Source organism: Carassius auratus, chromosome 31, assembly GCF_003368295.1.
Source record: "Carassius auratus strain Wakin chromosome 31, ASM336829v1, whole genome shotgun sequence".
NCBI lineage: Eukaryota > Metazoa > Chordata > Actinopteri > Cypriniformes > Cyprinidae > Carassius > Carassius auratus.
This window is the reverse complement of record NC_039273.1, coordinates 12,240,990-12,254,357: the sequence shown is the minus strand read 5'-3', so window position 1 is coordinate 12,254,357 and position 13,368 is coordinate 12,240,990. Positions and strand designations below refer to the sequence as shown.

Here is a 13,368-nt window from a genome sequence, read left to right as displayed (position 1 = left end):
AAGTCTCAGGACATGTGCTACTTAGCGCTGAACGGTGTGTTTGGCGCCACCTGCTGTTTCAATACAGGACATAAATGTGTGGAAATTGCCTTATTTTATTTTATTTATTTATTTTACAGAAAACACATAAGAAAATCAATCACTAGTGCATTATTTGCTAACTATTTTGGAGTAACTCAGTTCCCCAGCTCCCACATCATATTGTTAGTCCCAAAATGCCTATTCAGCCTAAACACTATCTCTATTCTTTTGTCACAGCCAGAACCCCCAAAACTATAGCAAGAAATCCCTCTGAATCACAGTCTTTTATAACACTGGACAATAACTATACTGCCTTGTTCAGCAATTCATTTCAAAATTCTTGAAAAGTATGTTTGTAGTCCCAACACAAATTAATTGCCCTCCACTGCACAATGTTTAGGAATTTTGTTGCATTAGCTATTTCGTGCCGCAACAGACAACAACATTTAAAGACAGTTATTGTATTTAAAAACAATCCATAAAAAGAAGAATAATGATAATAATAATAAATAAATAAGGCCACAGGATACAGTAATTAAAAAAATACAGATTTCGACATGCTGCAATTCTTTATAATGTTGGAAATAGACAAAAACATGTAATTGTGCAATTAATGTTTTTTATTATTATATTATAATCAATTACCTTTTACTTTTTAATGTCCATAACTGTCAGGGTCTTTACTTTCTATCCAGACCCAAAATGCTGCTGTTTCAGGTTTATGAAGACCAGATCGAGAGAATGGTAGCAATTTTACAAGCCAGGGGTTTTGCATCCTGACCTGTTTCTGTTCATTTATGTTATATCAGTGGAGGACAAGAAGAGTATGCCATTCCTCTTTTGAAGTAATGTGCTGGGTTGACTCTCCAGACTCAGAGTTCATCCCTCATTTCCTCCAGTGACTTCAGCTCTCTGACACACACAAACGGCAGGCTGCGATCAAAGCCCAGTTAAAGACGCACTCCTGCAGCCTCTAATATGTGCTCACATGCTGGGAGGAGATGCTGACGGGTCAGGATGACCCTGCTGCTTTCACAAGAGCTTTATGATGGAAACGAATTTTAAGAAATCAAACACATTATACTGTGAGCATACAGTTGTGTAGAAAAGCTGTGAAGATTCATAAAGCAACAGGATTATTTTGTCCAAGCTAAGATTTATAACTTTTTCCCCCTCTCTTCTGTCAAGTGTCTCAGGTTTCAAAGAAAAGCTGTACCTTTTCTTCAGTGTGATTGCATCTAATATTAAACATTTGGAAACCATTATCGGCTGAGCGGCAAAGCAGTTGAAATATTTGTAACATGGGGCTGTTTTTCTTTCCGATATCTATGTTTTATTTTCCCAAAGTAAAATACGATTATTTAAATTGCAACCATGCACAACAAAACTCATCTAATTGTAATGAGCTGGGGGATTGAGAGTTATGCGGTCCGCTTTGACCTATTCTAGATCTGTTCAGAATGGACCTTGTGTTCTGAACCTCAAATTTAGTAATCTCTGGAGTTACTAGGGTTTGTAGGTAATAGGAATAAGATCTCTTTAATTATGAATGAGAAGCGATACTGAACTTCCTACTATCCAAAAACAGAATTGAAATTACTTGTGTTCTTCCTTTATATGTAATATTCTTTTTTTTCTTATAGGGTTACATGATACCCATATTTTTGTCCTATTATCTATTTAAATAATAATAATAATAAAATATCAATTCATACATACGGTGGCTTAAATATACCATCTATGATGATGAACATTAATTTCTAAACTAAAATACATTTTATGTATTTTAAAATCCAACAGTATCAGGGTGATGAGAAAAAAAAAACATTAAAAAAAAATCTTACAAATAATTGGTAGTTTCACACAATTGCTATGATTTTGGGGTAATAATATTTTATTATTATTTGTGCAAAAATACTATAAAAAACTTGACTCGTCAAATTAAATTCATAGTATGAAGGACATACAAGGAAAAATATGGCCTATATTGACTTGGTTGTGCCAAATGACATTTTGTAAAATCCTCTGTTTGAAACCTTTCTTGAAAATGGTATCAAAGTTTTTTTTTTTTTTTCAAATTCATTGAATAGCACGTGAATAGCACTTCTTTTCTTTTTCATTATTGTTGATTATTTCTAACACTCTTAAACATCAGGCATCTTTACTCTAATAATAAAGACTTAGACTTTCAGAGATGATGCATGTATTGTCATGCATTTGTTCTACCCAAATAAGGGCATTGTTGGTGACATCATTTCTGGGAACTGATGATGTGTGCCTAGCGAGACATTTTTGAGTGGAGTTCAAGATGTGCTGTGACTGTGATCTTGAAGATCTGTAAATGACGTCTGTCGGATCATTTATATTTAGATAAAAAAAGCCTTTTGAAACGAATCCTTGATCAGAGTCCAAGAATGTCAAAGAAGCAATGTGCATACTAAAATCTAGTGGCATTTACTTTTCCACTTTTAACAGGCTAAGGCAAAGTGAGCAGCAAGGAAAGGTGATATTTACAAAACCCATAAAGTATGATAGTGAGAGAGTCCACATAGAGAGGACTTATTTGAAGTCGTTGGGTGGCTGGGTGGTCTCTCATTAAAGTTTTCCAGTCTTTCAGCCTCTGATAGCAGTTGTATTTGGTACAAGGCGTCATGTTTGATCAAATGGAAGTAGGGTCAGAAAGAATTAGACAACGAGTGACATACAGTAGATATTATTCAAACGTGTGTGTATGTGTGTGTGTGTGTGTTTCAAGAAGAGGTGGGGTGGAGGGTACAAAAATTAAAATGAAAGATGCAAAGAGTGCCAGCATGATCCTGTTGCTGCATTTATTTTGCCTGGCTTTTAGAATTATTGCTCAGACTTGATCATGCTGATCTTTGCCCACATGACCTGCTGAAAACGATTGCATCTCAGCACATTCCATAAGGCTTTAAGCTGGGCCCAATAACATAAACAAAATGGATCAGTATACTCTTGTTGTTAGGTCAACAGGTCATCTCTCTCGGTCTTCTGAGTTATTAGATTCCTATGGTAATTGGTATCATAGCATAGCACCCTCCGGATAACAGAGGGGAAAAGAATGCAGAAAAGACCAACATGCCACCCTGTGTGAGCTAATATTTGGGGATATTAAGGGCTCCTTGGGTTAGTCTGTCTTGCATCGTCCAGTAAATAACTGGAATGAAAGCTTGATGTAGGTTTATTTTCATGGAGTAAACTGTGCATGGGGAACTGTGTAAACATAGAAAAACAAATATATTCTTTCTCTGCAGTTGTTGGAAAACAAACTAAGGAAATATACTCAATACTTGATGCAAGCTCAAATGTTACATGAGGTAAATGCTGTGTACACAAGACGCACACACATAAATAATGCATACATATAGGTATGAAGAAATTATGATTTCTGAATGATAATGTGAAGATAATGTGGAAAGATTAAAGCAAAGCAGATGTTGAAAGGGGTAAAATAACTTTTAATATTTCCAGAATACTTAAAACAACTCTACATAATAATAACATACATGGAGTATAAAAGGTATTTGCACTGATTGCAATTTTTTTTCTTTTACAAGATCTCTTTAGTAGTCTTTATGTCTAAAATTATTTGCGTGAGTGACCTTTTTAGATCTCTTTGGACCTCTAGATTAAATAAAGATGCTGTGGTAGAAATATAAAGAGATTAAAAGAGAACTTCAAAATATAGGTAATAACCTGACAGCTAAATACACACTGTTGCTGCCATTACCTCATGTAATGACATCCAATGAAAATAAAACCTGCAAACCATTACTTTCAGGACGTTCTTTGTTTCTTGCTATGTCAACAAAGAGGGTTTATACAATGTGCAAACCTGTTCTGAAAAAATGTCCCACCCATTTATTCATCCAGAGCAGAAGAGGGAAACTATTTGAAAGCAGGTGTTTGATGGGTGACCTGACAGGTAGAAATAAATGGGTTGTAATAAAGTTGAGGTCATTTCTGACAAAGACTGAAGAAATGTTTTGATCATATGGGTATGTGTGTATGCAGGTTTCAAATAGACTGCTACAAAAAATAAATAAATAAAAAATAAAATAGGCCTATATATATTTTTCATAATAAAGAGGTTTCTGTTCTCAAGTATGTGCACCTGATTTTCCATATGCCTATCCCATATTAACCAAATTGAAGGAAATTTCAAACCAAATAGACTGACTGGGAGTTTATGATAACAACACATCCGTTCAAGCAGGCAATATATATACAGTCAAATGTGACACAATATTTATGTTATTATTAAAAAATAGTGACAAATTTTGTTTTGCAAAGTCTGTTGCTTAAGCTGTGGTGGTGTTTATTCACATTGTTTCTAGATTATTGTGTACAGTGATTGGATGCATTTTAATAATTGCTGAAAGTTTCATTAGCCAAAAAAAAACTGAAAATGAATTTAACTTTATTTGATCCTGACACAAACATTAATTGACTAATCATATCAGCAGCACATGTGAAACTGAGTACTAGTCAGGTAAAATCACTATCATACTAATTAAATCATAAGAGCAGACCGATTTTTATAAATGGAGGGAAGAAGTGCTTCCAGTCATTTTGTTCTTGTTAGCAATGGTTTCCTACAAAAAACACGTGTAGCCATCATCGCTTTGAGTCAAAATGCCCTTACATGCAAATAAACATTGCACCTGAAAGAACCATTTAGCAGATCATCAAGAACTTCAAGGAGAGAGGTTTGACTGCAGTGGAGAAGTCTTCTGGATGTCCCAGCGTGTCCAGCAAGCACCAGGACAGTCTCCTATTGTGGAGTCAGCTAAGGATTCGTGTCTCCAGAGCAGAGCTTGCTCCGGAATGGCAGCAGGTTGGTGTAAGAGCATCTGTACGCTCAGTGAGGCCAAGACTTTTGGATAACGGCCTGGTGTCAAGAATGGTGGTAAAGAAGCCAATTCTCTCCAAGAAAAACAACAAGGACAGACTGAAATTCTACTGGAAGTACAGGATTGGAAAGCAGAAGACTGCTGCAAAGTTATTATCTCTGTTGAAGTTCCCTCCTGACTGTTTGGGACATCTGGAAAATCGATTGTCTGGAGAAGAAAAGGTGAACGCTTCCAGTCCTGTGTTGTGTCAACAGTGAAGCATCCCGAGACCATCCATGTGTGAGGTTGCTTTTCAACCAAGGGAGCGGGCTCGATCATAATTCTGCCAAAATAAAGATCCGTGAATAAAGAATGGTATCAGAACGTCCTTGCAAGAGCAATTCTTCCAACGACCCATGAGCAATTAGGTGATGATTCCTGCATTTTCCGGCATGATGGAGCACCATGTCACAAAGCAAGAGTGATTAAGAAGTGGCTCGAAGATCATTAAATAGAAATTTTGGATCCGTGGCCAGGCAACTCCCTGGATCTCAATCCCTTAGAGAACTTGTGGTCAACAATAATATCGATAATAAATTATATACAGATATATAGTCTTCATGACAAAAGCACATTAATGAGAAAATTCAAGGTTCCTCAAGAACAAATCACAAGAAGTCATTCATTTTATAGACTTTATTTCATACTCTCTCTATTTATAATGGATATAGATCTTTGATTGTGCATCTGGAACACAAAAAATGTAACACTTTCTTGAAGACACAGTGAATTGGGGTATGAAACTGATGGCATTAATGCTGCAGTAAGGCATTGCTGCGTACAGTAAGGGCTAGTCTGGGCTGGATCAGGTGAATATGGGCTCTTGGGTAATTATGTGATCACTGTTGGAGCGGTGCGACCTGTCTTTTCCTGAAGCTGAGAGATCCTCAAGGCAATGTCCACCAGAGGAGCCAGCATGACCTGTTCACAGTGGTCAAGAGACAAAGTTAATAATGTTTAAGAGGTTAGAAATGCTACAAATGAACTATTAGGGAACCGCATAATGAGAGAAATACAATAGGGACTTTGATTTAGAATAAATGAAAACGGATGGTCCAAACTGACTGTTTTGTATTAAAAATTAGATTTTTTTTTCTTTTACAGGAACTCAAGCCGCACAACTCAGGATGAAAAGAACTGCTGGAACTAAAAGTCATCTCAGCTCAATTCTAAGCGTGTCTGAGGTTGATTCTTTAAGACTCTTGTGATCCAGTTTGAGCAGATAAAATTAAGTGATTTTGATCTTTTACCACATGTGCAGGGATGAGCATGTCAAAACTGATTACTGCGACAGCTACAACAGATTTTTTTCTTTAAAATATAATAATAATAATAATTATAATAAATGCATACATTTTAAAAGAAAGAATGAGCGAATATATATATATATATATATATATATATATATATATATATATATATATATATATATATATACACTTTTTTTTTTTTTTTTTTTTTTTTGATAAAAGTATATGTGGCATGAGAACAAATATTTAAACTTTTGACCAGGTTACCTGTGGGTCCTGATAAATTTTCTGGGGGTCTTTCTCATAGCTGTCAATGTAAAGCCTGATGGTTGCCCCGGCACTGCCTGTCCCGCTGAGACGGAAGATAATACGTGAGCCATCAGAGAAGATGATCCTCAAACCCTAAAAACAGCATGAAGACAGGAAACAGGGATGAGCGCCAACATACTGTGTTTTGGAAAGCATGCGCAAATTTCTATGAAATTGAGAAAGGTGTTTAGATGAAACGTTTCCAAGACTGTTCATTTGGATGGCATTTTCATGAGATATTTCAAACACATTAAAGGCCACGATGAAGTTATTCTTTCAACAGCAATGCAGATCATCAGTAATTTTATCAGAGAAATCATATTAAGCAATATGTATCTACATTTCAATGTCATTTCAGTATTTGATGTGTAAAAGAACAGAGAATCAGCAGTCATAAGAAAGGATAAAATAAATGTAAATAATATATGAAATATTTCATTATACGAATAGAAAGAGCGGTTTTCTAAATAATGGTAGGTGAAATTTATGACTGAATATAAAAAAAAACGTAATATTCAGAATTAAAAAAATTTAGATTATAATAAGAATCACATATTAGAATGATTAGAATGATCATGTGGAATCATCACGGGAATAAAAAGCTTTTATTATAGGTGAAAATAAGCTGATTTCTATATAATAAAAGTGGGCTTCATGACTAACTGTTTCTAGTTCTAATCATATATATGACTATAAATGCACATCAGAACATTAAAGTGACCTGAAATCTACAGGAGAGCTTATAAAAAAACGAATTATGCAAAGGACTGACCATATAACCACTAATCATTCATGTTTCCTGATCTCATTAATCTCATCTTCATATTATTATCAGACTCACCTGTCCTTTCGAAACACTGCCATCAACAGGGTCTGTGTACTCAAAGTTATCAGCCTTCTCCACTTGATACGTTTTATCACCTGAGGAGAACTTCTGCCCTAGAAAGGCTTTATCAGACATAGCTGTCTGTAAGTGATCAATCATCTTATTCGCAGCATCAGAGTCCACCTCTTCATAGTCATACCTGAAATAGAGATTCAGGACAAAGTTTGGTGTCTTCCACAAGTCTACCAGCAGAGGGCAGCCAAGCTATAGAAAGCTCTCGATTGCAGTTACCTTGTGAAGAAGTTCCGTCCAAACTTCTGCCAGTGGTCTTTCATGATATCCTCTACGCTCTGCTTGCGAGAGGCCAGGATTGAGAGCCATGCCAGAACTGCCCACAGACCATCTTTCTCCCGGATGTGATCAGAACCTACAAAAAAACAAAAACGGGACTTTAAAAGGTTGTATCATGAGAAAACAAGCTTCCTTTCATATTTTGCGATGAAAGAGCTTCAGATACTTTGAAAACGTAATGTAAGTGGTCATGAAAAACTATTTTATAACTTTATGAACTTAAATGTATAATTGCATATTTGGTGTGAAAAAAAAAATCAACAACAGGAAAAAGTTATAAATGGACCTCAGTAGAATTCTATGATAAAATTTTATATGGTTTTAGGACATATTCTTGCAAATAACATATAATTACATTTATCTTACAGATAAAAAGTACAAATGCTACAGTGAAACATGATTAACTATGAGTGAGCTTATCATACATTGTGAGAAAATGTAAACGATTTAACAGCACATTATTTGTCATTTTACTTTAAAGTACTGTCAAATGTATTATTAATTAAAAAAATTATGAATTATCATACAATTGATGGTGAAAAATAGCAAAAGTCCCTGCTAGACCTTTTTTTTTTATTTATTTTATTTTTTTACAGTGTACTTACAGTGTATATATATATATATATATATATTTTTTTTTAAGTATACACCCACTAATTTAATTACCTCAAAATAAAAGCTTTTCACCATAAACCTTCTTAGCAGGTGAATAGTGAGTTAAAGGGAGTCATAGCTACTCACCAGTACCAAAGCTTTCTTCACCACAGAGGGATAACTTGCCAGCATCCATCAAGTTTCCAAAGAATTTCCAGCCTGTGGGAGTCTCATAAAGCGGCATCTTCAAAGCTTTGGCAACGCTGTATGGCGAAAACAAACAATATTTATGAAATACTATGTCGTGTGGAGTAGACACTTATTACACTTATTTAGGTATTTAAATATAGGGCTTAATCACATAATATAAGTAAGCTTAGATGATCATACTTGTCCAGAGCACCACTGGTGGGCATACTGCGAGCCAGACCCTTCACGCCGGTCTTCTGGAAATATGGGATGGATGTAATGTTTGCACCGATGACTGCCACAGAGTCTGAGGGGTTTACAAAGAACCCATGCTTACCCAGAACCATGTTACGATCCTGCAAAGAGAACAGCAAGAAGGGAAAAATGATGAGGTTTAACTTGAGAATAATTTCTGGTTGATATTAATTGCATAATTAAAAGCACAACTGTTACCAAAATGTTTGGGAGCAGTTTTTCAATGATTTTATTCAGCAAGGATCAATTAAATTCATCAAAACTGAGATTAAAGACATTTATAATGTTAAATAATGTTAATGGTATAATGTTAGATTTCCATTTAAAATGAATACTGCTATAAATACTGAATTTGCAATTCATCAAAGTATCATGAAACAAAAAAATAAAAAATAAAATAATATATATATATATATATATAGATTACCAAATCAGCATATCTGAATAATTTCTGAAAGATCATGTGAAGTAAGACTGAAGTAATGGCTAATGAATATTCAGCTTTGCCATCACAGGAAAGAATAACATTTTAAAAGATATTATGATAGAAAATGGTTATTTCAAATTGATATATAATATTTCACAATACTACAGAGTTTTAATTGCATGTTTCTCTATTGATCAAATAAATGAAGTCAGGGTAAGCAGAAGAGAATTCTTTTAAAAATATAAAAAAACTAATCGGAGTAACCCCAAACTTTTGAACAGCAGCGTATGGGGTTGTAAACTTCAGATATAAACTTTTAGACTTACACCATCACCATCAAACGCTGCTCCAAAGTCATATTCACCTCCCTTCATAGCGTTGACCAGTTCAGCAGCATATGTTAAGTTAGGGTCAGGATGGTGTCCCCCAAAGTCCTCCGAGGGGACACAGTTAACAGCAGAGTTAGCAGGTGAACCGAGTTCTTCACATACAATCTTCTTTATATAAGGACCCACCACTAGTGTGAGGAACACAGAAAGAGGTCGTCTTCAGTTGGTTCATATATATACGGTTTATGTAAGTAGTTTGAGGTCATATTTATGTTTTTGGAGGAATAAAATCCATACCTCCATGCATTGCATCAAGCCGTACATTGATATGATTGGGCCCTGAAAGCAATTCTTTCAGAGCAGCAAAATCAAAGATATCTCTTAGCATCTCTGCATAGGATTCCACTGAGTCCACAATTTCAACTGCAAAAGATACAAGACTGTGAACCACACTGTAGACTCATTAATCAAATATGAACTAAAAATGATTTTATATAACTGGCAAATAGTAAAACAACAAAATGGTACCAGTAAAGGGCTTGAACGTGTCAACTTCAAAGGTCTGCTTGCCAATGGTTGAGAGGTCCACCTTGAGCTCAGGGCAGATGTGATATTCCTGCAGGCTCTTGCTGATCTGGAAGATTTTGTCTGTGATGCCCTCTGGTGCAGGACCTGGGAAAGACAAACAAGACAAACTGAATTTCAGTTCAATACCGTCTTTAATACTTCATCACTAACATCTGCTTACTTATGCATGCATCTCTAACCTCCACTAGATATGTTGAACTTTATGCCGAAGTCTCCGCTGGGACCGCCAGGGTTGTGACTGGCTGTCAGGATGATCCCCCCAATGGCTTTGATTTTTCGGATCACACAGGAAACAGCAGGTGTTGACATAATCCCATTCTGACCAATGACCAGCCTGCCAATCTAAGAGATCATGGACGAGACAAGTGATGATCAACTCGTGAAAAAAAAAAGAAAAAGATAAATAATAATAATAATAATAATAGAAATAAGAAATCTCTTGAAGGTTATATTCAGAAACACACGGTTTCATAAACCCTGAACCATAAGAGATAACAACACTGACTTTGCTATCTAGTACAATGTTTACACCACATCGACCCTATTGATGTGTCCTTGTGATTTACAGAACACACATATACTATGGACTGTTACACAACACTGCAACTGCATTGCAATCATTGCCTAGTGCATATTCATAAAGAATGAAAATGTACTACTTAAAAAGTGATGCAAAAACGGTGTTCTGTACCGATTTAACTTTAATATAGCACTCATGCCGTGTAGACTAGGGACGTGACAGCAGGCACGCCTCCTCCACATCATGGTCTCTGCTACAAGACTGCTTCTGTTAAAGAAATACTCACGCCCTTACAAAACGCTGCTGCAAGTTTTTTTCTTTCTAAATTAATTGCGATCTGCAACATGATGAGACGGATGTTGTGACGTCAACACGCAGCGGCTCCTGCTTTTGGCAGTGCGTGAAATGTCAAAGGTGTCCCAAAACAGTTCAGCTTAAAAGATCACGGAGCTCGTTTGCTTCAAGTCAGAATCATTTCCGCGAGTCGGTTCTTTTGAACAGCTTGATTTAGTGAATCAGAACATAAGATTCTGCGATTCATTTACGTTATGCTGCAGCAGTTGCATCAGCCATTCGTCCCTGGTATCAAACAAATAAACTGATTGTGATTATTATTTAGTTTTTGTTGGTTGTTTCATTAACACGGGTGTTATTAAACCAAATCCCTCATTCCTGCATTTTGATTCGGACATGAACCGACAAGGTCTGGTTTAATGATAACTGATTCAGTCCGACTCGAGTACGAATCGTTCAGTTGTCAATGTTGCAAACTGATTCATTGAAAAGATCCGACTTAAATGAACGGGTCGTTCACGAATTTATCGCAGTGTGGACAAGATTATTCCCCAGCGAGAATTATTATGTAACTTTTATAAATGTGTATGCAATGTATTTGGAAACACTACGATAAAAAATGCATAAGAAATTTGACCTTGCTGTTTTTTTTTCCATGGAGTTTTGAAAGCATGCATGGCAGAGCAAGAATGCAATTGATTGAAGTAACGTTATCGGTTTTGCAATGAACTTGTAACTAGTGTTAATGACTATACAGAGCCACCCTTTCCTATTCAAGTAAATAACATTTGCTACATGCCACTTTTGCATAAAATTACGCGTCGAATTCGGCCAATACTAACCCCATTAGCTGCGGCAATCTGGACGATCAGCTGAATAGCGTCTTTCATGAAGAAGCGTCCATCTCCTCCAACTACCAGGGTGCCCTCCTGTCTCTGAGCAGGGTCAGTGGTGGAAATGATACTCTGGATAAAATTCTCCGCATAATGCTGGTTCTGCTGGAACACAGTCACCCTCTTTCTCAAACCGCTTGTTCCGGGTTTTTGATCGGTGTATGGTTTGGTCTTAATAACCGTAATTTTCACCATGTTGCAGCAGCAGTCAGTGTCTGTCACTACTCGTATCCGGGTGCCCAGGCAGAGGGATGTGTGCGTTCATCACGTAGCTTCTCTATTCACACATTGGCCTTTCGCCACTTAAACGGTCACGCCCACATTTAAAGAGACAGTTAAACCATTTATGACGTCTGCAATACTTGTGTACAACCTTCAAGAAATTGATGTTATAGTAAAAGGTTCTTCATTTGATGGTGATAGAAGTGTTCTGTTTATATTTGATTTAATTATAATAATTGCCCGTTAATATATAAATAAACTCAAATGGAATGAAAAAAAATGCCAAATTTTGAAGAATGTAAAATAGATATTAAAATATATTTAGAGGCGATATCCAAAAGCAAAAACTTGAAAGCAATAAAAACTATAAAGAAGTTTAATAGATAAAATTTCATGTAAAATGCCCTTTTTTGTTAGTTTTGTTGTTGTTGTTTTCTGTTTTCTCTTTTTTGTATTATTATATTTCTTTTGTATTACCCCTGCCATGTATGGTTATTTGTACTCTTGTTTGTAAATTATACTCTGTTCTTGTTAATATAATAAATAAATAAAATACTAGTGTACAAAAAGGCTAAAGCAAGTGAAACATAAAACTATGTTTTTTGCTCTAAATTAATATTGTATAATATGAAAACCTAAACAAACAAACAATATTTGAACATCTCAGTGGTTGTAGATCAAATAATTCATCTTTAGATATGTCTGACTCTGCACTGAATCTCAATATTTATCTCAGCATTAAGATTTAAGGCTTTTAGTTGTACACTTAAGCAGCTCATGGTCTTGTGGGAGAAGATTTAGGGGCCCTTGAAAGAACATGCTGGGAAAGCTGGAGCTCTCGATCAGAGTTTTGTCTATCTATTGCATCAAGTTTCACCCATAATTCATTCAAAGCAGAACAAAGTTTACAACGATGCTAGGTTCAGATGTTGTCATGATATTGCAAGTTTCTTAAAAAAAAAAAAATACAGGTTAAAAGTCAAGCTGGAACAGTGTCTCGAATGCAAGAGAAACAGACATGGGTGTCACATTTTGGATAAAAGATTGTTGTACAAAAATCTCTGAGCTCTAACAAGACTAAATAAAACAGAGGCTACATACTGAATCCAACATTTGTAGAGGTTTACTTTTTTGGTGAGAGAGATGGAGATCAAAATAATTGCAGTTTAAATACTCCTCACATGTCATGTGACCTTTAGTGCCTTGTTCTACAGTTACAGTCGTGAAAGTCAAAGGGCAAAAAAAAATGACTGAAAGTTATAAATAGAAACTTAAACCTACATGTGGTGCTAAAGGTCAAGGGTGAATAAAATTTAGGTCTGTGTGTATAACAGAGCCCACTAGCTTAATGCCATACTAGTGCTTAAAACTAAATTAGTGTATTTAT

At 35.6% G+C, this 13,368-nt stretch overlaps 1 protein-coding gene across 1 annotated transcript; it reads right to left on the bottom strand.

Annotated features, from left to right (window-relative positions):
- Positions 1 to 5,555: 5,555 nt before the first annotated feature.
- LOC113050561 (phosphoglucomutase-1-like) lies at positions 5,556 to 11,954 on the bottom strand. The gene is made up of 11 exons (XM_026213625.1): positions 11,709 to 11,954; positions 10,232 to 10,394; positions 9,993 to 10,136; positions 9,762 to 9,887; positions 9,462 to 9,652; positions 8,655 to 8,809; positions 8,412 to 8,527; positions 7,611 to 7,746; positions 7,335 to 7,518; positions 6,452 to 6,586; positions 5,556 to 5,855 (listed from the first exon to the last, which is right to left on the bottom strand). The coding sequence occupies exons 1-11, from the start codon at positions 11,952 to 11,954 to the stop codon at positions 5,766 to 5,768; spliced, it is 1,686 nt and encodes a 561-aa protein (XP_026069410.1). The 3' UTR covers positions 5,556 to 5,765.
- Positions 11,955 to 13,368: the final 1,414 nt, after the last annotated feature.